The sequence below is a fragment of the Equus asinus genome, chromosome 28, assembly GCF_041296235.1.
Source record: "Equus asinus isolate D_3611 breed Donkey chromosome 28, EquAss-T2T_v2, whole genome shotgun sequence".
Lineage (NCBI taxonomy): Eukaryota > Metazoa > Chordata > Mammalia > Perissodactyla > Equidae > Equus > Equus asinus.
Genome location: NC_091817.1, coordinates 32,112,874 through 32,139,126, shown reverse-complemented (window position 1 = coordinate 32,139,126; position 26,253 = coordinate 32,112,874). Strand labels below are relative to the sequence as shown.

Here is a 26,253-nt window from a genome sequence, read left to right as displayed (position 1 = left end):
TTTTTTTTTAAAAGAGTGGCACCAAGGCTACCATCTGTTGCCAATCTTCTCTTTTTCTTCTCCCCAGAGTCCCCCAGTACAGAGTTGTATATTCTAGCTGTAGGTCCTTCTGGCTCTGCTATGTGGGACGCCGCCTTAGCATGGCTTGATGAGTGGTGCGAGATCCGCACCCAGGATCCGAACTGGCAAAACCCTGGGCTGCTGACGTGGAGCACACAAACTTAAACATTTGGCCATGGGGCTGGCCCTTTATCATTGTTCTGATATGAATTAAACACATTTTTCCACTTTAAGTGGGTCTTAGGTAACAGTTCTTTTATTGATTGGAAGTTATGTTATGTAATAGAAAAATCAAACACTGCTTAGATGCTTCTTGGCATTCTACATGACCAACTGATTATAGTTAATATAGTTAAGACTTACAGATTATAATTTTTATTCATTCCTATCTTGTTCTTGTGCATTTATTTTAAACCCCACTATATAGGACTTTAGTAGTCCCTGTTAAATTTCATCTTGTTAGATTTAGTCTGTACTCAGTTTGTCATCCAGAATATTGGGCATCTCTTTCTGCTTCAGGTCATCCACACTTCTATGAGTGTGCTGTTGCATGCTCACCAAGTCACTACTGGCACCCTGAATTGGCTGGGCCAGGGTGGGAGATTAGAGCAGGCCCCTCGCAGCCTCCTCTTGTGGTCCCTGCTCGTCAGCCCCCTCTGGGCCTGGTCTTTAACAAGCCTCAATGCTATCGTCCAGCCTACATTTCACTTGCTTGTCTATGATGTGAATTGTCAAATGCCCTGTTGAAATCTGCATTTGCTCTGTCTTGCGGCATCCTCCTACCTGGTATTCCTGCAAAAAAGAAAGAAACTATAAATCTGGTGCTATCTTTTCCTTTTTTAACTGGTTACATTAGAGAATTTCACCTAGGTGATGAAGTTCACTGACCTGTATTTTTTAACTTCATCTTCTGTCTTATGAAAATTCAGACACTGCTTGCCCTTTTATGATTTACAACACTTTGCCTGCTCTTCCCAGACTTCCAGGAGTGTAACTCTTAATGGGTTTTCACTCCCATTGTCTTGTTTGAATCTTACATTCAGGTTGGCAGGTGATATGCCCATTCATTGGAGCCTGTAATTCATGCTGTGAACATTTTGGCAGAGCCAGGATGAGAATCCTAATCTGAAACCCACATAGGTGATTGATTTTCTGCCATATCCCACTTTCTTGTGATATTTAGAAATGCCTTGTAAGGTGAGCCTGTTTCCACAGATAGCAAGAGCCGTCAGGTAGAGGCCACACCTGAAGTTAAGCTTGATAGGTGAAATGAGTTTTTTCTTTCCTTTTCTGCCATTACCCTCTTCCTTCCCTTTTCTTTTCCCTGTCCCTTCCCTTTTCACATCTCTTCCTTTTCCTTTCCTTTTTTTTTTTTCCCCTGAGGAAAGGAAATTAAAGCCTCCTATTTCTGGTGTCAAATAGTGGTTCCCTGAAAATATCATTAAAAAAACTTATTAAACTCAAGCGTATTTGTTCACTGCGGTAAAGATCACTACCTCACAATCTTAAATAGAGTCAAGGAAGGAGGAGGTGAAAAGCAAGATCTTGATGAGGATCTGGGGGACTGGCATAAGGCCAGTGTTTCAATGCGGGGCATCATTAGGATTAGGCAAAATTCATGATATAATAGGTTAAGATCGGTGAATGAGATTGGAAGTACTGGGGTGCTCTCTTCTAGCATTGGGTCCTTGGACAGGTTTCTTAGGCTGTCTGAGCTTCAGGTTTCTCATCTGTAAAAGGGTTAGACAGAATCAGTGAGATAATGTGTGACTCCGGCACACGGTCAGCGCTAGGCCAACGGCGCTATCGTCTATTATTCTCATTCCAAAGCCTGAGCTTTTGCCGTCAGGCAACCTGGTTGCCTCGGCCCCGACGGCGCCGCGGGACCGGCGAGCGGGCGAGGACCCGGGGCGGAGTGCCGCAGCGCCCCTCGGCCGGCAGAGGCCGCCAGCGTGCCCTCCGTCCCGCCACCGCCTCCCTGCGCATAGCTGCCCCGGCGGCCGCCTGACCGCCACCTCGGCGGCCTCACGGACTTGCGGGAGCCGGAGGACATCACGGGCCCGGCAGAGCGCGGTGGGCGGCGCTGGCCCTGCGGGGCGGGCGGCGCGGCGCGGCGCGGCGCGGGGGTGGCGGGCGGCGGGCGCCCCAGCTGGGGTCCTCGCGGGTCCTCGGCGGGCCCGGGGGAGGGCCCTCTTTGTGGCTGCAGTTGGCAAGATGGCGCCGGTGGGGGTGGAGAAGAAGCTGCTGCTGGGCCCCAACGGGCCCGCGGTGGCGGCCGCCGGCGACCTGACTAGCGAGGAGGAGGAGGGCCAGAGCCTATGGTGAGATCGCGAGGGGCCGGGCGGGGAGCCGGGCGGGGCGCCGGGCCGTCGGACAGACTGACAGCCGGTCGCGGGCGGTTGAGGTCCGTGCTGGCCCCGGCGCTGACCGTTCTGCCGTTGTCCCTACAGGTCCTCGATCCTGAGCGAGGTGTCCACTCGCGCCAGGTCTAAACTGCCTTCCGGCAAGAACATCCTGGTCTTTGGTGAGCACCGGCGGCAGGGCGTTGCCCGGGGAGCTGGGGTGGGCGAGGCGGGCGCCCCTCTCACAGGTCCCAGCCTTCCTCTCCCTTGCCGCCTGCCCGCAGCCCTCCTCGTCCGGGAGGGCCTGGAGACCCCGGCTGGACAGCCGGAGAGTGGCCAAGTCCACCGCGTCTGGGGTTGGGATGCTGTCCCTTTTGGAGAGCCCGTGATGCTGGCATGGGATTGTCGGCACATTCCTTAGGCGTTTGGCCGCAACATCAGCCTTGCTTTAAATGTCCCTGACTCCGTGCGCTCATAGTCTCGAAGTTCACTGAATGGTGGACCTGGAGAGGGGAGTGAATAGATGACGAGGTTAGGTGGAGGAGGCCGGAGAACAAGTGACTTGGGATCTAGGCTCGGGAGAGATGCTGCAAGAGCCATTCTTCAATCATCATGAGCAGTGCACAGTCAGAGGGGCTCTGCAAAGGACAGCAGGGCTTGGAATCCTCACCAGGGACGACTTCGCGTTGTTGCGGTCCTCACTGCCGGGTTACCTGGGTCAGGTCCCTTAACATCTCTGGTCTCAATTTCTTCATACAAATGAAGGAGTTTGACTGGGTTCATTCATACAGCAAATCCATTTGTTGGGTGGGTCCTGTAGACTGGGCACTGGGACAGCACAGACATCCCTCAGACACCACACAAGAATCTCAGTCTAGTGAGAGACGGATGTGTTGGTGATTGTGCTACACCGTGCTAGGAATGGGTAGATTACTGTGGGATCATCACGTTGCTTGGTGCTGTTTGGAAGAGGGTAATTTGGAGGTCAGGTGTTTTGAAGGGTGTGTCAACATGCAGGGCCACAGAGGGTTAGTGTTTGCAGGAACAGAGAGGTGACAAGAAGGTGGGGGTTGGAAGTTGCCAGAAGCTCCTTGTGGAAGGTGACTGATGAGGTAAGTTGGGGGCACATTGTGGAAGCCTGGAGAGTTGATGCTTTTTCCTGAAGGCCCCTGATTCTCCAGGACCTTTTATTTCACTTCCATCCCCTAATCCTCATGGGAATCACTTCAAGGGCCGTTTTCCCACTGTTTTTCAGGGAAGCATATGGTCTTGAGGTGATAGCCACAGCAGTAAGTAATAGAAGATCCCTAGAGATCTACTAGAAGTGGGGAATCAAGGTCACCAGATCCATGTTTTAGGCAGAGAACTCTGGCAAGTGGCTCAAAATGAGCAGGTGCTGAAGTCCGGCTGACAGGTGCTCCCCTGGTCCAGATGGGATGTGGAGGCCCAGAATAAGGGAGTGGTGTTGGGATGGCGGGGAGGCTTTTGATCTGTGGAATGCCTTGCAGTTCTCATGTGCTGTAATTCCATATTATGAAGTCCCAGGGGTGCCTAGTGGTGTTTCTTGGTGGTAGTTCTTCTTGATGTTTAAGGTTTCTCTGTGGGGGGGGCGGGGTTGTTAGTTGGGTGGAGGGGGATGAGGAGGTGCTTGATAATTATTGAGATTATGCTTAAGAGTTTTGCTTAAGTCTGTAATTATTTTCATCAGTTTCCTACCCTTCAGGATGCTTATGAAAGAGATGTACTAAAATCAAAAGTAAATCATAGCTTCCATTCCTCATGATTGTGAGGCAGGATCAGACTTTTTTAGTTCAGAGTTTCTGGGCTTTAAGGTTAATTATATTTTGAAGATTTCTTGCTTTTCTTGTGGTAAAAGTTTATTTTATGAGAAACTAGCCCCACTGTTTACTTTCACTTCTCCAGATGCATGACTTGTAAACTGTAGGTAGGGCCTGTGGACCTGCCTTATTCCATCCCTCATGAAGGAAGGTTAACTGCAGTAGAATATCATTTTAGATCTTAGAACTTACCGCCTTTGTCACTCCTCCCCGCCTCAGCCACTCTTAACAGCAAAGCCCGCTGTGTTTATGAATGCAGATGAGACAAGAGCAGGCTCTGCATGAAATTCCTAGTTGTTCTTTGTTGTGTGAATGTCAAGACTCCCCGTCCTAGCTTAGAATGAACAGTACATTTGTCTTTCTTACATCTGTCATTTGTAGGTGAAGATGGTTCTGGTAAAACAACCCTCATGACTAAACTACAAGGAGCCGAGCATGGCAAAAAAGGGAGAGGCCTGGAGTATCTCTACCTCAGTGTCCATGACGAGGACCGAGATGGTGAGTGACGCATTGATCCATGATAAGGGGTGTGTGCAGGTCTCTGACTCCTTGGTTGTGGCTCCTGCAACATGGCCAGGCAGTCTCAATTTTCTTAGTTCTAAAAGAATTAGAAACGGGGGGATAGATGAAGTGTATGTCTTTGCAAGACTTTACTCACTTTCCTTTGTAGAGTATGTTAGCAAAAATAGGGAATGGGGCTGTTAGCTGCTGCTCTGGGTAGCCCCCACTTGAAAGGAGATACTGAAGGTAAAATTTCAGGTGCACCCAACTGTAGTAAGAAAGATGTTTTTAAAAGCTTTGGACTTTTCTATGAAAACAGCGCTTGGCAGACTGATCTGGGCACCACTGTTACTCTGCATGGTTCTAGGGGAAAATCTGAAATTGGTGTGGTTCAGAGCATCACAGGAGAGTTTTCTGAGTCTCTTTGTGACAGTTTAGAAATGGTAATTTCTTGTGTCCCTTTCAGTGGAGGGAATAGAGGCTCAGAAGTGATAGTGTTCTGTTTTCATTCCTCATCTCCAGGATGTGGATGGTAATTGTTTCTACCTACAGGGTAGTTAGGATTAAAAGTACATGGTAAGCACTCTTAAAAGGATTAGATATCATTTTAAAATTCTTTCTTATAAGTATGAGTTGGATTGGAATAATGATTTTTGGTTACCACTAGTCAGTAATGCTTCCTTTAAAAACTTTAGGTTTGGGGCCGGCCCGATGGCACAGCAGTTAAGTTCGCATGTTCCACTTGGGTGGCCCGGAGTTCGCTGGTTCAGATCCCAGGTGCAGACCTACACACTACTTGGCAAGCCATGCTGTGGCAGGCATCCCACATATAAAGTAGAGGAAAATGGGCTTGGATGTTAGCTCAGGACCAGTCTTCCTCAGCCAAAAAAAGAGGAGGATTGGCGGCAGATATTAGCTAAGGGCTAATCTTCCTCAAAAACAAAAACCCATAAAACAAAAAAACTTTAGGCTTTATGTTAGGTCTTGAATGGCTGTAAAATAAACAGTTATCGATGCCTAGATCTTTTTATTTGTAGGAAAGATATCTGCAGCCTAAGGATGAAATATCTTCATTACTTTCTTTGTATTTGTCTTTACCCATTTAAACAGTAAGGATCATGATGTAAGAGTGATTATATAAGTAGGCAAATCCCACCACCTCTGGTCCTTCATGTCCTTATTGCTAAAATGAAGAAGCTGGACCCAGGTCCTTTCCAGCACTGAGATTCTTCAATCTCTAAGAGTCATGTGATAGAGGGCATAGGTAAGGATCTCTTGTGAAAGCTTGGAGACCTGAGTTGTATTAACGTTAACTTAGTGGTCCTCTTTGAACTCCGGGGACTTTATTCCTGCTCCTCCTCCCTCAGCTTCCTTTGCCATGCTGAACATTCCGTGAAAGATGTGAAAGAAAGGTAGGAGATAGACCCAGTGCTGAGGGCTAACCTTGTGTAAGGAGGACAAAGGCATTCAGGTGCCATCTAGGCCTACTGGAATCTGTGTGAGTAGGGCTGGGACTTAGGGGCTACTGAGCCAGGCCTAGAGGGCCTCATTTGAGTCTTTTGCTTCCTGTCTTTGTTGGCAGCATTCTTATGGTGGAAAGAACTTGGGCTTTGGAGCCAGGTAGAACTGGTTTAGAATCCCACTCCTGTAATCACTAGTTGTGACTGACTGAACCACTCTGCACCTCAGTTTCCTCATTTCTAGAATTGGGTAACGGTACCTATTTTGTAGGTTGACAGAATGAGAGTTGGCGTGTGACAGGTGTAGTCAAATGCTTGAGACAAAGTGGTAGTTCTAGTACCCTTTTGAAAATATAAAACATAGTATAGGTATTTTGTGAATCTCTGTAGCTGCTTGTTACGTATTTCATGCCAAAGCATCATATTAACCATATCCACTTGCCTTTGAGATGAAGTACATGTTAACTTTTATTTCAGATTCCTTAAGGTTGCCTTAAGAACTTCTTGGTCTCTGCATTTATGGGATTTTTTTAGGCCACCTACTTGCAAGTTCCTCTTTGATGGAAGAGTTGCCCTTAGCTGTGGTTAATTATATATCTTTCAGCTGTAGTCTTTTTTATCATGTGGCGTGATGGTGTTATAAATATACATTTTGCAGGCAATCACCCAGCTAGAGAAAATGGTCTCTGGCTTGTCTTTGGTTTGTGGTGGGGCATGACAGGTCAAAGGACCACTGCCTCCAGGGTTGGGGGCATCCATTTAATGCCACATGTGGTGTGTGTGATCTGCGTGCACGTGGGTGGGTTCTGTGTAGTGGGCAGTGAGAAGAGAGACTGAAAAAAAGGAACCAGGCCTGGTGAGGGGCAGGCATTAAAATCTCTGGGCTTCAGATACAGAGCAATATTTTTGAAGGCATTCATTGAACCCAACCAAAACCACTATCTGAAATGTATTAGAGTTTTGAAAGTGCAGCTAGATGTAGGTAACTTATTATTCTGTTGGGATAAAGTCATGAATATAAATTTTTTTACAGCATCTTAATGAATTGATTATGCAATAAAGGTAGCTAATGGAAGACAGGTTTTTAAAGTGTATGTTGGAATTTATTGGGAAAGAAGTTAATGAAATAGTGTTTTTGATGATAGGAGTTCTCCTTGAAGGCACTTTTGTAAAAAAATATTTCTCAAAAATCATATCTCAAAATTTTTATTATCATTTTGGAGAATTATCTTCTATTCTTTGATCATCCAGGTATGATTTTGGAACCACATGCTTCATTAAATGTCAGCACTTGCGTATATGTGTGTATGTGTTTTTAACTTTATTATGGAAAACAAAAAATACATGCAACGTAGACTAGTCTCATGAACCCCAATGTATCTGTCACCTGCCTTCAACAGTTACCAGTTCTTGATCAATTTTATTTCAACTGTACTTTCACCCTCTTCTCTTTTCACTTCACACTGGATTATTTTGAAGCACATTTCAGATGTTATATCATTTCATCTGTGAGTACTTCTGTATGTGTGTCTAAAAGATAAGGATTTTTAAAAACATAACCATATTATTGTCATACGAAAAATAACTATAATTCCTTAGTATCATCAGGCACCCAGTAGTTCATATATCAATTTATATAAGTAATGTTTTTATCTTGGGATTTAAATACAAAGGTCCAGTCTCTTTGGCGCCCTTCGTAGTATGTGAATGCACTGCTGAGTGACTGGCACGAGAAGAGCTTGTTTAACCGCCGGCTCTTCAGCTCAGCTTGCTGCCTCACAGATTGCTGGTGCCTTAGGAGAATGGGTTATTTAGACTATGGCACAGTTGATCAGTGAACATTTGTAGCTTTTATTAGTATCTTTTGATTCTTATTGAAAGCTAAAATGTCCTTCATGCTTTACTCCTCAGACATTGCTGGAATTTTTTTAGATGTGGGCAAAATATATTATGGTAGTTAAAAAATTTTACAGTTTAGACAATTCATTTAGACAAATTCATCAGCCACCTTGACCAAGGATTGCAGTCCACTGAGCACTTGAGTCCTTTTCTGGTTCGGATTTTCATTTGTATTCTGTAGGGACTTCTGTGGCTGTCGCCTTCAAGTTCTTCCTGATGTGGCTCTTCTTTCAGCTGTGCTCATGGTCATTGTCAGGTAGTAACTTAGCTTCCCTTCTTTCCTTAGATCACACGCGCTGCAATGTGTGGATTCTGGATGGAGACCTGTACCACAAAGGCTTGCTGAAGTTTGCAGTTTCTGCTGAATCCTTGCCAGAGACCCTGGTCATTTTTGTTGCAGACATGTCTAGGCCTTGGACTGTGATGGAATCTCTACAGAAATGGGCTAGTGTTTTACGTGAGCACATTGATAAAATGAAAATTCCACCAGAAGAAATGAGGGAGCTGGAAAGGAAGTGTAAGTAAAATAGTATTTTCTTAATGGAAAAATTCGTTAGTCTCTTTGGATGGTTCTGATCACCTTCTTTTTCAGTGTCAAGAGGCTGCAAAGCTTCCCTTACAGAGTGTCTGTGTTTTGTTTGTACCATTTATTGCAGAGTTGCTCTTGTAAATTCAGTAGTCAAAAAGTTTTCAAAGCAGTCTTTATCTCGTGTCACAGTGGAAGAACATAAATGAACCAATATTCCTTATTATCTTCATTGGTTCTCTTTTAAAATAAGAGTTCTTCTCTCACCCCCCCCCCCCCCGCAAAATGTGATCAGTTTTGTGGGTCTTCTGGCTTTTCTGTTACTGTCTGTCTGCTGAGGCAGCGTCAGTGGGTGTGGACACTTACTGTGGTCTCTGCAGCCTAAGTCCGTTGCCCTGGCACTCCATTGAGGCCCTGTGGACCCTCTTGTTGGCAGGTTTAAAGGAAGCCCTACAAAAGACAAGTCTTTCAGCTCGTTACCTTAGTTCGTTTTGGGATCCAGCAAATATGGTTTTAGCTAGAAATAGCAAGGTCATTCTTTTGTCATTAAAATGAAAGCTTATTTTAAGACTAAGGACGTCCAAGTCCTTTTGAGAACAAAGAACTTTCAAATTAAAGGAAGTTTGTTTTGTTTTTTGTTCTTAATGTGGTTCAGAAGCTTGTTTTCCCTTTCCCTTGCTTCTGTGCAGTTACATCAGTTTCTGTCCACTTGCCAGGGAAATGGGAGGGGCAGGGGCTGGAGCTGTGGCAGTGGCGGCAGCAGCAGTCTTGGCCAGGGCAGGCTTGGCTCAGTCTGGCTCACTTCCACAGGATGACATCATTCCCTTTAGTGAATTAATGAGGGCTGCTGGGGCATGGCACACGGGATCTTCACACTTATTGGCAGAAGGGGTCAGAATTTTGATGTGCTTTTCAAATCAGATTTCTGCTGTGTGTCTTCCTGTCATAACTTGGTCTTGCTCCTGTTCCACATTAGCTGAAACAGGGAGTTTAACGTCTAATTCTTTGGTTTGCTGTGTGCGTGTCTGTTTCCCCGGTCACCCACATGTGTGCTGCAGTGATTGTTATGCAGCTCAGCTCGTCTGTCTTCAACCACTGACCTTTCTAGATAATGCCTCTTTTTCTCCTGAAATAGAGACCTTAAAGACAACTTCTCAGGATAGCTCTGAGGCTGAAGAGCTGTTTTCCTTTGCACATTTAGCATCGTACCCAGATTAGTGGGTTAATGCACTGGAGATTTTTCTGAACCTGTTTTCTTAGAGTTAGAGCCTTGTAAAGATTTGTTAAAACAGAGAAAAAGGAGATTGAGCCAAGGCTGTTGCTCTTCCCCAGATAGGGAAAGTATCTGCCTTGCACCAGTTCTCTTCTAGGCAATGGGGACTCATACAGCAGACTAGATGCCTGCTCCTGGGAAGCTTGTGTTCCCATGACACACTGAATTTATTTTGTGGTCTTAGTCATTGATATCTGTGTCACTTAGGATTAGATTCAGCCTCATGTGACACAAAACCCAAAATAACAGTGGCTTAAACAAGACTGAGGTTTAGTTCTCTTTCCTGTAAATGAAGTCCAGAGGTAGGCAATTCAGGCCTGGAGCAGCTATGAGAAGACAGGTCAAGGACCCTGGCTCCTTCCTGCTGACTACTTTGTCATCTCTAGGGTGTGGTTCTCTTCCTCTTGATAACTAGAACTCTAGCCTTCACATCCGTGTTCCAGGCAGCAGGATGGAGGAAGAGGAAAGAAGGGCTGAGGGGCGTGTGCCTGCTGTCTTTCTAAGGAGGCTGGGAAATGTAGTCTGTGTGGCCTGTGTGTTCCAAGTATCAGGGTGGTTTGGTTATGAGGAGGAAGAGGAGAGGACGCTGGAGGGCAACTAGCAATTGCTGGAACCGCGTCCATGCCTCATGACTGGTTAACCTTCTGAGGGCCTCCGTTGTTTTCACTGCCCCTCCTCTGAGATGTTTGGAATGGTAGTCACGCCTTCATGTCGCATGTTAAAGGAGTGCCTTTCTTAGTGCTGGTTTCAGGTTGCATTTTAATAAAGCATTTAGCCATCCTCTTGCTCAGAGGAGTCCCGCTTTCCAGATTAATTGGACTCTAGGTATTATATTGAATGAGTGAAGGGCTGTCACTCAGTGTAGTTTCCAATCCATCACCAGTCTCCAGTCTGCAGAGTTTGGAAAGCTGCTGCATGGCAGGCCACTCTTTCAGGATTCGATGCCCCAGTGGTCCTGAATCTGTGCCAGCTGTTTGGCTGCAGGCTCTGAGTGAGGGGGAGGGCAGAGCAACCCCAGAGCCACCAGAAGGTGGTGCTTGTGTATAGATTAGTCTTGTCTTTCCTGCTTTATATCTGGGGCTCCCCTTGCTTATCAAGTAGAGGAAAAAGATTGGGTGCTATCTGTGGGGTCTTCTCAGGACTGTGGAACCAATGAGTGACCAATGAGATAGGAGGGAAAAGATGAGAAAGAGGTGGCAGCAGCTATGGTAGAGCACTCTGTGATCGCCTTCCCATACCCACTCCCATCTGATGGTAAAGGGCAGCCTCCCAGGGGCGAATGGCCCCTGCTGTGAAATACTGGCCATCCCACCATCTAGAGAGAAATGCTTAATACCGTGGTATGTGTGTACCCTAAGGGAAATGCACATTTTATTGTCTGAATTACACAGTGCTTAGTGTTTTTATCCTCCCTTTTCACCAACCTCTGTTACAACATTTGCTCTGCCTTCCAACTTATTTTCTAAAATTCTGAGTTATTAAAAACACATGTGCATTTCCTACTCTTGTTGGACAGCCATAATTAAGTCATGCCTTTAGAGAGTGAATTGTCTAACCCACAGCTTCCCAACCATTTTTACATCATGGCACATGTAGAATACCGTAGAGTTTGTGCAACACAGTAGGTAATGGAGGGTCATGGGGCAGACTGCTGGAGCTGCCCTGCCCCTGCCTCAGTTCCCACAGTAACTTAGCTCGCCTGTGACCCGGTCCAGGCTCTGCCGTGCTCACTGTCTTGGAAGCCTTGGTTGAGTGCCTCATATGATCTTGGGCAGTTATAGATATTACCTAGACAGTTAGGCCATTGTATTTTTCATTGATTTGAAGATTTATTAAAAGGCTTTTAAAGAGAAAATGTCAGAACCCTTGATTCAGTTCATCAGAAAACCCTTCTCTGTTTTTGTCCAAAATGCAGTAAAGTTCTCTTAAGTAGATTGTTTACAGTGGCAATGAAATTATATGAATGAGCTTAATTAAAGAGAAGTTTTAAAGATGAAATGTTACCATATCTGCACTTTAGGGTGTAGTCACTTGTTTTCAGTTTGCCCAGTATTATATGGAAGACTATGTTCCCAGATAATTCCAGAAGGTTATATAATGGTAACCTAAAATCTTTGTAAATTTAAACCCATTGTTTTAAAGTGTTTCAAGCCTGTTCTGTGGGTGAATAGGAGTGCATGCACCTTTCTCTAGGTTCTTTTTAATCCAGGTATTTGCATTTTCTTAATGAGCTTGTTGTGGATGAGAGTAAATGGCCTTTTGGTCCTTTAGTCCTGTTGGGTGTAGAAGGGTAGAGCTGTCTCTTTGCTCCTCTGGCTCAAAGTAGCTTTGATCGTCATGTCCTTGTTCTCTGGCCTCACATGGGAGCCTTGAAGCGCCCATAAAAAGGTGCTAGTCTGTGGGCTTTGTGTTTACTTGGCTTAACCACAGCCATGGACTAGCTTAAAGGCCCTCCTGTGGGGTTGCACCCTTGGCCAAAGTATTGACTATATGTGCCAAGAACTGGATGTTGTACCACTGACTTGTTCTTACATTAGGCAAGAACAGGTCCATGGACCCTGCACGTGTCTCAGGATCGCCTAAAGGTGAGACTGAGTCTCCAAGAGTGAGGATGATGAAGAGATGCAGATGGTGCTGGCCAAGTCCAGCCTTGCTGTTTAGTGTGGACATGCCTCATCTGTATAGGAGCAGCATGTTCTTGTGGAATTTAGATTTTTTTACTATTTCTAATGAGGACTTGAGTTTTAGAAGTTATAAGCTCCTTCTAGTGGTCGCCTCTGTTGAAGTAACACAGTTCAACTATTCTGATGTTTTGAAAATGTAAGATATATAAGAAAAGTGGGCTTTTTTCATAGTAAAAACTATTGAAGTTTAGAATATAAAAACCTATTTAAGAGTTGGATACAATTGAAGATGTCCTGGGGACTGTCTTTGCTGCTCTGAAGTTATAATGCTCAGACTGAATTTGTCAGAATTGGCATTTTGCATCACCATCCCCAAATCCCTAATAGTGCAGTAGGATGCAGTTAGGAAGTTTGTCACAATTCTTTATGTTTTGTGCTTGTTACTACCTTTTTAAGTTTTCTAAAGCGGACATGTGTATTTTTATTTGAGTGTGTGTGTGTAATTTTCTTTTCCTTTTTCACCTGTAGTTGTGAAAGATTTTCAAGACTATATCGAGCCTGAAGAAGGTTGTCAAGGTTCCCCACAGAGAAGAGGGCCTCTGACCTCGGGTCCTGATGAAGAAAATGTTGCCCTGCCTCTTGGTGACAACGTACTGACTCATAATCTGGGAATCCCAGTGTTGGTAGTGTGCACAAAGGTGTGTACCAGGGAATTGTAAACTTGGCTGAGTTTGGCCAGTGGACAGTCACCATCTGAAAGAAACTTTGAGAAGCTTTAATTAGGTGTCTTCCCAAGGGAGAGTTGGGCTAATTCAGGATTTATTAAGTTACATTGAATATGTCAGAGCTAAAAGCAGTTTTCTTAAGGCTGTTTACACCAGTTTATCTAGCCCAAACTAATGGTGGAAACATAATATGGAACAGCAGAATTCTTTTGGGCTTTGGTCTCTAAAGTCTGTTGTACTTGAGGTGATTTTCGGAAAGGAACATAATAACTCTAGCAAAAGAAGGAAGGGCACTCAAGGTCTGAGTTTTTTTCTTGTAGAAGAAAGTTATAAAATGATGAGGTGGGAATTCTTTTAGAAGGATGAGGTGGGAATAGAAATTAAGTTCACTCATAGAGAAATAAAGTTGTCTCTTAAAAAGAAAAAGAAGTAGCTTTGAAAACATTTTGAGTTTCAAAACTGCTTTATTCCTAGTCAGAGCCACTGTGTTGCCCAGCTACGGGTATACCATTCGCATCGTATTCTGTGAGAATGGAGCCCAGAGGAGTGTGCAGTGCACAGCCATGTCCAGTGGGCCTGTTTCCTGATGTCACCTTGTTTGATTCTTAGAACAACTGTGAGGTGATGGAGGCTATTATATCCCCATTTTACAGCTATGGAAACTGAGGCCCAGAACGAAGGAGAAAAATCTCCATTTGCTTTTCCACTCTTGTCTCTTAATGCTTGGGCCTTTGGCTATGGCTGTCTTCTTTGGAACTATGATAATTTATTTCTGAAGATGCTGTTCCCATCCTCAGCAGGCAGAGAGGCGAAAAGATGACTCCTTTCTCTTTCTGTCTTCCCTGCAGTGTGATGCGGTGAGTGTCCTGGAGAAGGAGCATGATTACAGGGACGAGCACTTTGACTTCATCCAGTCACACCTACGGAGGTTTTGCCTCCAGTGTATCCTTGGGGCGTGGTGCTGGGCCCATGCTAATTCAGACTTCCCTCCAAATGGGGCATCTTCAAAGAGAGAAAATTCTCCCTGAATCCAAAATAGTCTTTTGCCAGGGAGAAATTATATACGTCTTTTTGCTAGTTTTGTATTTTACTGTGTTGAAATTTGAGACTTACTAATTTGTGCCTATCTTTGATCCCTTTTTATTTTATTTTTTTAAATTAAAAAACTTTTTTTTAAAGATTGGCACCTGAGCTAACATCTGTTGCCAGTGTTTTTTTTTTTTTTTCCTTCTCCCCAAAGCCCTCCAGTAGATAGTTGTGTGTTCTAGTTGTAGGTGCTTCTGGTTGTGCCATGTGGGATGCCACCTCAGCATGGCCTGATGAGTGGTGCCATGTCCATGCCCAGGATCCAAACCAGTGAAACCCTGGGCCATTGAAGCAGAATGTGCAAACTTAACCCCTTGGCCACAGGGTTGGCCCACTTTATATTTTTAATGCGGTATATTTGATAGGCTTTCATATTAAGAAGAAGGCTGATATGTGATAATTTTATTACCAGGTTACTTTTATCATATCTTGGAAATCTTTTTAAACTTTGCTTTATGCAGAAAAGGTTACTCAACACAATATTGTTTTAGATGCTACAACTGTTTCCCATATGTTTGTGTTTTGTGCTGTCCATGAAAGGGATGCTGTGTCAGCAGTCTTTTGGATTTTGTTTCTGTAAAAATCCAATAGTGGTTAGTACCATAGTCCCACATCTTGGAGTGAGAGCAAGGGATGTGTTCCTACCACTTCCTTTGGACTCTTTTCCTTGTCCAGCTCAGTGGAGGGTGCCAATATGTGTAGGTACCCATCTCTCATAAAAGGTGTGCTTAATGATAAATTGATTGCATGTGAGCATCTGCCTGGGAAAGAATCTCTGTATCTTGGATATGCTGAGGGTGTTTTGCTGGGCTAGCCCCCGAGCTGTTAACTTGACTTCTTGGGAAGCAGCCTGATGGGCCAAAAGACAACAGTTTTGATGGTAAAAAATGAACTGCATAACCCGTTAGCATGAACATGCTGTATGCTTTTGACCTCATTTATCTGCTACTATTACCTTTTTAGTTTTTAAAATTTTAGCACTTTCTGTTGATCCAAAACTGATCAACCTGTGAGTAGTACTGTGAGGATTGTGCTTGTGTGTGTTTGCTTTGTCTCCTCCTGCAGTGAATTGGTTTTCCTTAAGCAGGTTGATCAGATGGAGCTGCCTTGATTTACACATCAGTGAAGGAAGAGAAAAACCTCGACTTGTTGTATAAGTACATCGTTCATAAAACGTACGGTTTCCACTTTACCACACCTGCCTTAGTTGTGGAAAAGGATGCAGTTTTTATGTGAGTTCTTTATAAGTGATGCTTTTAAACTCTTCTCTTTATAATACATTCGCTTTTTATATTTTACCCTTCCAACTAAGGTGCCTTCTGTCTCTGTCTTATGCAGCCAGCTTTCTGCTTCCTTGGGCCAAAGTGCTGGGGCTGGACCTCAGAGGTGATAGATAAACCCAGCTTTCTCTCTGCTCCTTTCCAGATTACTTGCCATTCTGCCTCCAGTCTGAGGGAAGTGGGTGGAGTGAAGTCAGGGGTGTTGCCTTTATTCATTAAAAGCAAGTTACCAAAATTTAAGCCAGCCATTTTTGCCACTTATTCTCAACTCTGGTAAAATACTGGCTGGGGGAGGGAGTTGAAGTGTAGGGGATTGGCGCTTTGGGGATCCTGAATGGTTTCTGTTGAAGCATCTGGTTTCTCTGCCCATTGGCTGGGGTGATTGCGATCGCCCTGGCTGGCGTCCCCATCAACATGGGCCTTGGCTATACTGCATCCTTATTGTGTTTCTGACATTTCACATTTTGGGAGCTCACTGGAGAATGATAGCTCTTGTGGATGCGTAAATACATGTGTAAGCTATGGTCTCTGAGAAGACTTGTCCTAGTATAGGTCGATGTTTTTAGGCTTAGGTATCCCTTTACCTAAGCAAATACTGAGCACCTCCTAGGTTCTATGCTGAGGACACAGAAATGATTGAGATGTGGTCCCTGCACACAGCACTGTAGGGGACACACACACATACAGCTGAGGAGGGGTAGGACAGTAATGGGGGAGTCGAGGCAGTGTGGCAGGGAAGGAAGAGGGAGTGATGCTGGAAGAATGAGTGGTGTATGCCAGGCAGGCCAGAAGGAATGGAAGGGCTGGGGGACAGTCTGTGAGAAGACTGAAGGTGTGAAAGCCAAGAGCTCTCAGGGGACTGAATAGGTTGTCTCCCAGACCTTCAGGGAGAGCCTCACTCAGGCTGCTCGCAGATCTGCTACTTGGACTCATTTTAGAGAATCGTCCAGAGAAGTCAGGCAGGCACCAAAGACACAAGCTCCGCGAGTGGTATGTTTTTGGAGTCACCCGGTGCCCAAATCATATGTGATCCTGAAGAGCAGGAGGAGCAGGGAGACTGGTTGGGTTTGGGGCTGGCCTGGAGTGGAGAAGCATTTTGCAGCTTCTCAGAGCTGCGTGGTCTTGGTGATGTCTTGACCACGCCCTGTCCCTTTGCACCTTTGGTGCTCTTGGTAGTTGCCTCTTTGGGAGCTAGTGAGGTCAGCAAAGCCATTTGGGTGGAGTGCCCTGGCTAAGCACCCTCTGGGTTATAGATCTTTGGAGCAGGAGTTGGATAGAGAATGGGAGGCCTGTGAGAATAGTCAGTCACCATCTTTTAGATGTTCTAGAGTTCAAAAGTATGTCATGTAGGGCATTTTACAATTACTCCTTTCGGAGAGTTTAGTGGGAACTGTAGGCTGCAGTTTAACTTAATGGAACGTGGGTGCCATCCTGCCTGGTGATGTCGAACTGGGCAGCACCCATGTAGGAGTCTCAAGGACTCCTTGTGTCCCTCTGGTTTGGGGCGCAGGATAGTGCAGGTTCTAGTACCCCCCTTGGCTCTAGGGTACATCTTCTCACACTAGCAAAATTAATGGACCAATCCACAAGAAAACTGTTGTCAGAAAGAACAGTTCTCAGAGAAACAGCTCATGGGAGGGGTGCCTCCATGCCAAAGTCCAAGAGAACAGTCCCGTCCTGAGCTTTTTTTTCTGAGCTGCTTTCTGCATTCTCCACTCTGTTGGAACAGGGCCCCATTGTGTCCTTGCTCTTCTGGGTGGAGTTGTGGGAAGCAATGAGCACTTCCTGTGGGTGAGCATGTGTAGTCAGTAAGATCTCATTCTGGCTCCTTAGGCGTTGGATCCCATGAGCTCAGTATGGAGCAGGAGCTGTGATGTTGATCTGATGGGTTGTATCTGCAGTAAATTTTGGCTTGTCTGCTGAAAGCTATAAGCCAGCCCCGGCAACTACAGACCAGATCTTGTGGGAAAGGATCTCACCCAGGAGTCCTCTAACCAGAAACGTGCTCTGAGTATGCTGTAGGGCAGTCCAGGAAAAGCGAGTCAATCCCTCTTTGCCTTTAGACCTGCAGGTTGGGACAATGAAAAGAAAATAGCTATTTTACATGAAAATTTCACAACTGTGAAGCCAGAAGATGTGTATGAAGACTTTATTGTGAAACCTCCTGTGAGAAAGGTACCCAAATCAATCATTTTAAGAGTCGTAAGTGTTTTTTATGGGGGAAAAAACCTGTAAAGAAACAGGTCTTACATAATGAACTGTTTGGGGAAAAAGAAAAAAAAAAAGTAATCCAAGGGTCTTTTAAAAAAGTCTTTAGATGAAGTCTGGTGTTATGTAAATGGCTCCAGGGGGTGGGGCATGAGTGTTGGAGTACCCACATGGATTTGGATTGAAGTTTCCCATTAAGTCCTGAGACTGCCACCACCACCTCTGGATTACTGTTAGTAGATCCTCTTGCTTCTATAGTCTCCTCAGACCCAATCTGGAAGGTGTTATTTAGAACCTGCCAGATTTTAAAATTTCTCTTGGCCACATGCCAAGGCTGGTCTTGGAACAGGGTCTGTGCCAGGCTAGAAAAATATAACTCTGCTGTCTCAGCAGAGACTCTCTCCAGACCCATGTTGGGACTTGAGCACAGGCTTCTCCGTTCAGCGTGAATTTTGACAGTAGTTCGAATGTTCTTGGTCTGTGCTCACAAACAAGTGTGTCGTTTCACTTCACAGCTGGTTCACGACAAAGAATTGGCAGCGGAGGATGAGCAGGTGTTCCTAATGAAGCAGCAGGTGAGAAGACCAGTGAGGCCAGAGCAGAGGCTTTCTCATGAGTGAAAGGCCAGTCTCCTGGGGCAAGGTTGGGGTATCACAGAGAGCTGCCAGCCTTACAGGGTTTGTGACCAGATCTCCTTGTTCCCTCCCATTTCTAGGATTGATACAGGGTAGGGGTTAAACCACCTGCCTGAGGGGATCGTCTTCCAGCTTTGCAGATTCTCCTACAGTGATAGGCTTAGTGTCTTGTTAAGTACCCTTTCTCTCTGGAAATGTTGGTTTTCTGGCATAATACTTTCTGTATCAACAATTTACCAAGTGCCCTGACCTCACTTCCATTATTTCACAGAGCCCCACACAGCCCTGTGCATGAAGGCAGGTGAGCTGATAACACCCATTTTGTAGGCAAGGAGAGTAACTTCCCCAGGCTGAAAGTGCAGAATGCAAATCCAGTCTCACTTTTCTGTTGCACTCAGACTGTTGTTAGAGTGTCATGGGTCTTCCTGATGGTATAGGCAGGTCAGCGGGGGGGATGTTGATGGTTCTTTTTGCTAACTATTCTCCCTTCTCTGCTCTCCCTGCTTCCTTAGCTTCAAAACTGGTTACTTATAGTATTGTTTACACCATATACCAAACTGCTCAATTTAAATCTTTTGATTTTAGTATAAAACCTGTGACTTGGTTGTTGTTAATGGTGCCCTCTAGTGGAATACTTGGAAGTAAGTGTTTTCCAGACCTACAGTGCACTCTGCAGGCCTTGATTAATGGCCAGTGTGTCCCTCTCTTTGCAGTCACTCCTTGCCAAGCAGCCAGCCACGCCCACGAGAGCCTCCGTGAGTACCTTAAACTAAACAGAGGGTCAAGGCCCAGTGTCATGGGTATCTTCAAACTTTATACCATTGTTTGTGAGAGCTTGTGTGGGCTTTTGTATTTTCAGAGGGAATTTGGTTCCCCTAAAGGCCCAGGGCCAGAAACATAGTAGGAAATCAGAAAATGTCTGATGAAGGAGTACAGCCCTGGGAATTAGAGTGAAGAGGCTTTGTTATCTTGATATCTCTCCTCTCAGGAGAAACTGAGGTCAAGAAAGGGACAGAGCTGGGAGCAAACTCCCGGTCCTGCCACCCTTCTCCCTAGACTGAAAAATACCCTGCAGAAGCATGTCTTCATTTTTAGAAGATGTATTTTTTGTTATTTTTATGCCTGTGTGTGATTTGAGTTGGTTTTGCACTTAGGAATCTCCTGCGAGAGGACCCTCTGGCTCTCCAAGAACCCAGGGCCGGGGAGGGCCAGCCAGCGTGCCTAGCGCCTCCCCAGGCACGTCAGTAAAGAAGCCGGACCCAAACATCAAAAGTATGTATCCCGTCTCTGGAGAGGGGTTTAGTCCTAGGCCTGAGCCCTGCAGGGGCTGCATGTCCGGGTTTGAAAGGTGGAGACTCATGGCAGCTGGGCCGTTTTCTTCCCCAAGAAGGGCTGCTTTCTACTTCCCCTCTCAGGGAGGGGGCTCGTGGTCACTAGAGACCAAAGCCTGTTCCTTTGTTGGAATCAGTGGCCCTTACACCTGGTTTTGTGTAGACCTCGGTTAGGCTGTGCGGATTCCTTCAGAGAGGAATAGAACATAAGAAGACACTTTAAAATATGCATTTTGAGTCCTTTGTTTTGTTTCTCATTATGTTTGTATTATTGCCATTTATAAATTGTGGGATTGCTTTCCCCTTCACTTCTCTTGTCAAGCTCAATTACTTAGTAGTTTTAGTACCCCTCATCACAGTGACTTAGTAATACCTGAAGGGGTTGGCTGCAATAAAATGGTCAAAACAAAATTTTATTTAATTCTTCTGTGTTCGCTGACTGTCTTCTATTCCGATTGAGAGCTTTTCACAGTAGCTTTGGAGTGTTATGGGCTTAGAAAATTAAAAAACATTGCCTGATGGACAGAGAGATGATGTGGAGCACAGGTCAGGTTATCTTTTGGGCCCCGAAACAGGTGGGAAATCTAAACAGGTTTCTTGTTATTAATCATGCTAACATGTAATTAGCCTCAGCAGTGGCAACATATAAGGTATCAGAGTAACCAAATGAGCTCAGTATTGTAAGAAGATGATAGCCACAAATCGGTAATTCTAAGCTGAAAACTAGTGTTTTTGTTTGTTTAATTGAGTCATCCAGTTTGTGTGATGCCTTTTTTTCTTAATGTTTCCTTAGATAATGCAGCAAGTGAAGGGGTGTTGGCCAGCTTCTTCAACAGTCTGTTGAGTAAAAAAACAGGTTCTCCTGGAAGTCCTGGTGCTGGTGGGGTGCAGAGCACAGCCAAGAAGTCAGGTACCAAAGGGCCCTTGGAGTCTTAGGACCCGTGTGGTTGTGGGATGCTGGAAGGTGGGGAGGCGGACAGGATTGTTTGCTTTCACCTGACCTGAGGACCCTTGGTGTTCTCAACAGCCAAGCAAGGAACCACATCTTCACCTTATGCTGAGCAGTATACTTTATAGTAGGATTACCTTAACTGCCATACAGGTTTCGTTGGCACATTTAAGGTGTGTCTTAGTACATTCAGGTTCTCAGGAACTGACTATTGGGTGAGTTGAGGTAGATCCTAGACCATACACATGGCCCTGGTGTAAAGCTCTGTCCATTGGAGGTCACTGTCTAGGGTGTACCATCGACATTTTGTTTATTCTATTTAATTTTCTGTGGTGCTTTATAAAGATTTTTGTTTACTCCACTGCCCCTAGTCTTGCCATGAGCCAAAGCCTGTGAACCCTCACTGTCTCACTGGCAGGTCATCATTTCATCCTCCGTGATGCTCCCCCCACCTGTCACACATAACACCTCTCTGGCAGCCCACCCATCTGTCCTTCCATGTGGGCCAGTAGGGCAAGTCTGTGTCTTGGAGAACTCTGAAACAAAAATCATCAGATTCCTTGGGAATTACACATTTTCCCAGGAAACTTGAGGACATTTTAAAGGACCTTTGCTTTTAATTTTCCATTGGCTACAAGGTATGTTAATATAACATTTTTCCTAATTGGTGTTTTCAGATCAAAGGAGACCCTCTGGAAATCACTCCATCCTCAGGTTAACCTGGACTTTCAGGGGCTCCTGAGTTCTTGGAGACTCAGAGTCTGGTGTGGTGGCCCAGGCTGTGAGCTGGTATTCCCTGGCAGGAAATAGGGGTAATTTCCAGGCCTCAGTTAGTATTTGACAACAAAAAAATATGAGCACCAACTTGTGCAAGATTGAAACGTCTAGCCTTAGTCTTATATTCTTATTGAAATAGGGTGTTACCAGGTTATCCATATGAGTCAGTCTAGAGTGTTGTAATTAGAAACAAAACCTAAACACCTGTTCCGCCTGAGGCTGCATGCCAGAAACTCAGATACCACCTTTAGGAAGATGGCAATGAGAGTGCATAGGGGTTGGGGTTGGGTGGTGAGAGGGTTTTCAGAAAGGCCCTTGAGTTTGGCTCAAAGGCATCCTCAGGCAGGGGGCAGTCACATAGTTGGGGGAGCAGAGACCTGTGACATTTGCCATTAAGAAATGCTGAATTGGGATCTGTCTCCTCATAATCATTGCAGTGAAAAAAGGCTTTCCTCATTCTCATTGAGGTTATCACCGCCACAAATGATTACAGAAGTCTGTGTAATTTTAATTTTAAATGTTCCTTTTTAAGAATTCTTTTCTGGTTTCCCATCACTACTTTTTGTTGTTTTTTTTTTTAAGGACAAAAGACTGTGTTGACAAATGTTCAGGAAGAACTGGATAGAATGACTCGAAAGCCAGACTCCATGGTAACAAACTCTTCAACAGAAAATGAAGCCTGATCCTCCTTAAAAAGTGCATATGTAAAATGACCAAATAACTATGTATATTGATCTGCTAAGACCAGGATTTTTCTGATATGGCACATGCTATCAGTTTTTTGGGGCAGGGGAGATGAACTTAAAAAAAAAATACTTTCATTGGCTTGTCCGAGTGTGAAATGCACATGTTGAAGGTTATGTGTCAGACCCTTTTGTTAAGGATCACCCTTGGACTCTCAGGCATGTGGTGCTCTCGTGGGAAGCAAGTGCAGCTGGGCTTCTTGTGGAGGGGAAGGTAGATCAAGAGAAAGAGGGCCCACTTTCTTTCAGGGTGGAGCAAGTGAGACCAGGAAATCGTTGATCAGATGGTGGTTAGTCTGACCAGTTGCATGTTAGCAAATTCACTTGTTCTTGGGAAGCAGATTAAGTAACAGAAAGTCCAGGAAAAAGAACGACTGAAAGGAGGAATGTGAAAAGTGATGGTGGGGAAGCTGAATGTTGAAGGAGGTGGAAGGAGGAGGAGATGAGCAGTGTTAGTAAATACTGTGTGTTCAGTAGAAGTCAAATAATCATTTTTAAGACTTAGAAGCATTTCCAAACTAAACACTAAGCAAAATGGGAATTAGACTTGTTCTGAATACATCATTAACTTATGAAAGATGTGCTAAGTGTGGGGGTGCCTGAGTCAGGTGGAGCTGACACAGGGGTGGGGAAGATGGCAGCTGCCCAGGACTCCCGTGCTTGGCCCAGGCCATGCCATGTGGGAGGTGCTGGGCTGCACACTTGTGCATTGTGGGGCAGTCACTGGGGTGTTTATAAAGTCAGCAGTTACAAAATTAGTTTACTTTGAATTGTGTTTTTCTAAATAGCTCCCGCTTTGTTTTTTAAATTAAAATTTTTTTTTTTTTTTTTTTTTTTTTTTACTATCACAGGCTGGCCTACTAATAGAGAATGGGTGACCAACCTCTCATTTTACTATAATGCATTGTGCTTCAGAAAGTTTGAGGGAGGTTTTTAATGTAATTGCACTCTGATTAATTGGCTTGCACCAATCCCTGCCTTACAGTCTGTGGAAACCTTCACAGAGTTCCATTGATGCAAAAGGGTCTTGTCCTAGCTTCCTGGTCTGATCAGTGCTATCAGATGGACAAAAAGTGTGAATGTTTTATATTGAAAATGGTGATGATACATTTCTCATTTTGTGTTTTTCATAAAACAGCATTTTTTTCTTATGGAAATAGAGCTTCAGGTGTCTCCATTTAGGGCAAATTCATGCACATTGTCATGTCACACCACCATTCTGGAAATGACTTTTGTGGATTTGAAATGGCACTTTTAATTTTATACAAGACACAGAACATTTAAATGCAAACACTACCGTTAATTTAATGTATAAAACATTTGTTGTCAAACCAAGGGAAAAAAACCACGGTTCATTTATGTGGAGTTTACTTTTTTTATATGAATGTTTGTTGTACTGTGTCTGAGCATAACTTCCCTAATGTCATTACTTTTACATACCAGATTTGACTGACCACTAACATAGTACTGGGCATAACTTAATATCTTATGTTATATAACAAGACTCTTAGGCTGTCTTGAATTGCTTTTTTGTAAAGGTCTAAACACTGTTAAGGAGAAAGCTGAGTATTTACTTGCCTTTCTGACAAACATAAAAACATGTTTCTTGTGCCAGTTTGTTGTTGAAAATACATTTTTTTCCCCTTTTTTAATTGTTATTTTTTAAAAAAATGTATTGTGGCTTCCAATTACCAGATTGTCCAGGTAATGACAGTAAGCTGACTGTGGAATGATAGTTGTGGTGTAGTGACCAATAGATGCCAAACCGCTTGTGGCCACACTAATGGTGGGGTCACTTAATCCCACTATAGCAGCTGGGGGCGGGGGGGGGCAAAATGAATGACTTCAGAAACAAGAAAGAATTCTTGCAAAGGCGCATGCCTAAGAGGGATACAGTGTGATTTTAAATTTTAATGCAAAATTTTACTTTTTGTTTTTTTGTCATTTAAACTGATAAGCACTTTTTGTGTCAATATAAAATGTACTAAAAACGATCAAATGCTAAGACACCTGTCTTGTGAAGGAAGGTTTCTTGGAGATCACTTTTAGTTTTTCATGACAATTGGATGCTCCTAGTATCAGAAGAAACTGATGCATACTGTCATGTGCTCAGTGATTGCCAAAGTCTACCAACTTTGGGGAGCTGCAGGGTTCTTTTTAGGGGGTGGGAGGAGGGAAGATATTTTTTGTTATTTTGGGGTTTTCAAGCATTGGAACCAAAGGCCAAACAATAAACAGCCTTTACTTTTTAAAGTAAAATTCGTTTTATTTGCAGAATACACTTGTATGGTAGACTGTTAAAGACAATTTTATAACTATTTATATACACTATAGTGATTACATCTACTGTTTGTCTTTAAAATGGAAAAATCAAAGAAATAAGCCCAACCTTGAAGAAGTGGCCGCGACAAAGGCCGTGAATTGGTCTTTCCTAAAAATGCAACGGGTATGCTGCTAGAATTATTTAATTTTGTTTGCACTTTTTTTTGATTGGCATTTTAAAATCAGTATTTAAACTGAAGACGTTGTCCTGTTTTATTAGTTTAACAAAGTTGAAAGTGACTGCTCTGTACATCATGACCTTAACAATGTTGATGCTGTAAGTGAAAGTTCACTGTCGTCTCTATACTAAGTTTATCGGTGTTTTTAACTTAAAATTAGGACTGCAGATTATTCCCCCACCAGCCTTAGTCCAGGGGTGTGGCTCTATCTGGATGCAGTATGCAGTCATGTGGACCTTGCTTTCTAGTGCTGGAAAAGAAGATGTCTCTAATTACTGGCTTCAATAAACACGAATCCAGACTGCTTACAAGTTTTGGTGACTTTCTTTCTGATAAATCATCCCACTGGGGATACATTGAATTGTCTGCTAATTATATGAGGTATCTGACTATGTAGCTAAAAATATATACCTCTCTCACTTGAAATTATCAAAAATTCTGTTAGAGAAAAACATTTTAAAGTCACATTTTGAGGTTTGTGGTGTCCAAGCTGTGGGTAAAGTGCAGTGGGTTTGTGAGTTCAATATGTTTTCTTGCCTCTTAGATACATTTTTGATTGTCTGAATTGGGCTGACTGATTTTCACTTAACTAATTTAGAAGTCTTGAGGATTCATAGAGGAATATGAGAGCAACTGTACCATAATGCTTTTCATCTAGTTAAATGGGGCACGGTAAATTATATTCAAGAAGATCAGATTCTTTATATTAGAGATGCATTACATTTCTCATTATTGCGCTTACTTTAAGCATGTTGAGTTTTTTGTTCTTTAAAGCTGATTTATCATAGAAATTTTCTCTCCTGCTTTTATTTTGAAAAGTTATAAACCTACAGAAAAGTTGAAAGAGGGGTATGTTGAATACCCGTTTGTTTACATGGATTCACCAGTTACTAACTTTTTGCTACATTTGCTTTCTCTTTCTCTCCCACCTCCCTCCATATCTCTCTCAGTACACACACAGAGACACACGGTTTTTCCCCTGAGTCATTTAAAATAAGTTGTAAACATCAGAGAATTTCACCCCTAAATATATTAGGTGGGTCCAGGCCAGGTGTTTCGTAGGAAGTCCCGCATTCTGGACTTGTCATACTGTTTCCTCATGATTCAATTCAGATTCACAGTTTTTGCAAGAATGCTACCTAAGTGAGGTTGTATATTTTCCAGTATGTCACATCAAGTTGTCCCTGTACTGGTGATGCTGGGTTTGATTCCTTGGTTAAGGTGGTTTCCCTCAGATCTCTCAAGTAAACTTGTGGGGGGGGTGATACCACTGAATATCTTGGTCTTCAGCCACCTTTTACATATTGCTTATAGCATCTACTGATGATCCTGGCTTAAATCTGATATCACATTAGGGGTTCTTAAATGGTAATTTTCTTATCCTGTCATTCCTTTTAAATGTATTAGCTGGCATTCATCCATAAAGAAGAGTTTTCTTCCCTTTGTCCTTTTTTGGGTGGATGTTTTTACTATGAATTTAAAGTTTTGTTTTTTT

At 43.9% G+C, this 26,253-nt stretch overlaps 1 protein-coding gene across 2 annotated transcripts in view; it reads left to right on the top strand.

Annotated features, from left to right (window-relative positions):
• The first annotated feature begins 2,218 nt into the window (after positions 1-2,218).
• Positions 2,219-26,253, top strand: part of DYNC1LI2 (dynein cytoplasmic 1 light intermediate chain 2) — a 31,016-nt gene continuing 6,981 nt past the window's right edge. The window contains exons 1-13 of one of the 2 annotated variants that reach the window (XM_014854346.3): positions 2,219-2,381; positions 2,511-2,584; positions 4,622-4,738; positions 8,387-8,617; positions 13,052-13,221; positions 14,097-14,190; positions 15,431-15,566; positions 17,678-17,789; positions 18,338-18,397; positions 19,171-19,212; positions 19,612-19,729; positions 20,582-20,698; positions 22,097-25,069. In XM_014854346.3, the coding sequence (XP_014709832.1) occupies positions 2,275-2,381; positions 2,511-2,584; positions 4,622-4,738; positions 8,387-8,617; positions 13,052-13,221; positions 14,097-14,190; positions 15,431-15,566; positions 17,678-17,789; positions 18,338-18,397; positions 19,171-19,212; positions 19,612-19,729; positions 20,582-20,698; positions 22,097-22,197 (1,479 nt within the window). In that variant the 5' untranslated portion in view covers positions 2,219-2,274 and the 3' untranslated portion in view covers positions 22,198-25,069. Of the gene's footprint in view, positions 2,382-2,510; positions 2,585-4,621; positions 4,739-8,386; positions 8,618-13,051; positions 13,222-14,096; positions 14,191-15,430; positions 15,567-17,677; positions 17,790-18,337; positions 18,398-19,170; positions 19,213-19,611; positions 19,730-20,581; positions 20,699-22,096; positions 25,070-26,253 lie in introns of those variants that run through there. The other variant, XM_044761394.2, reaches the window with a different exon arrangement.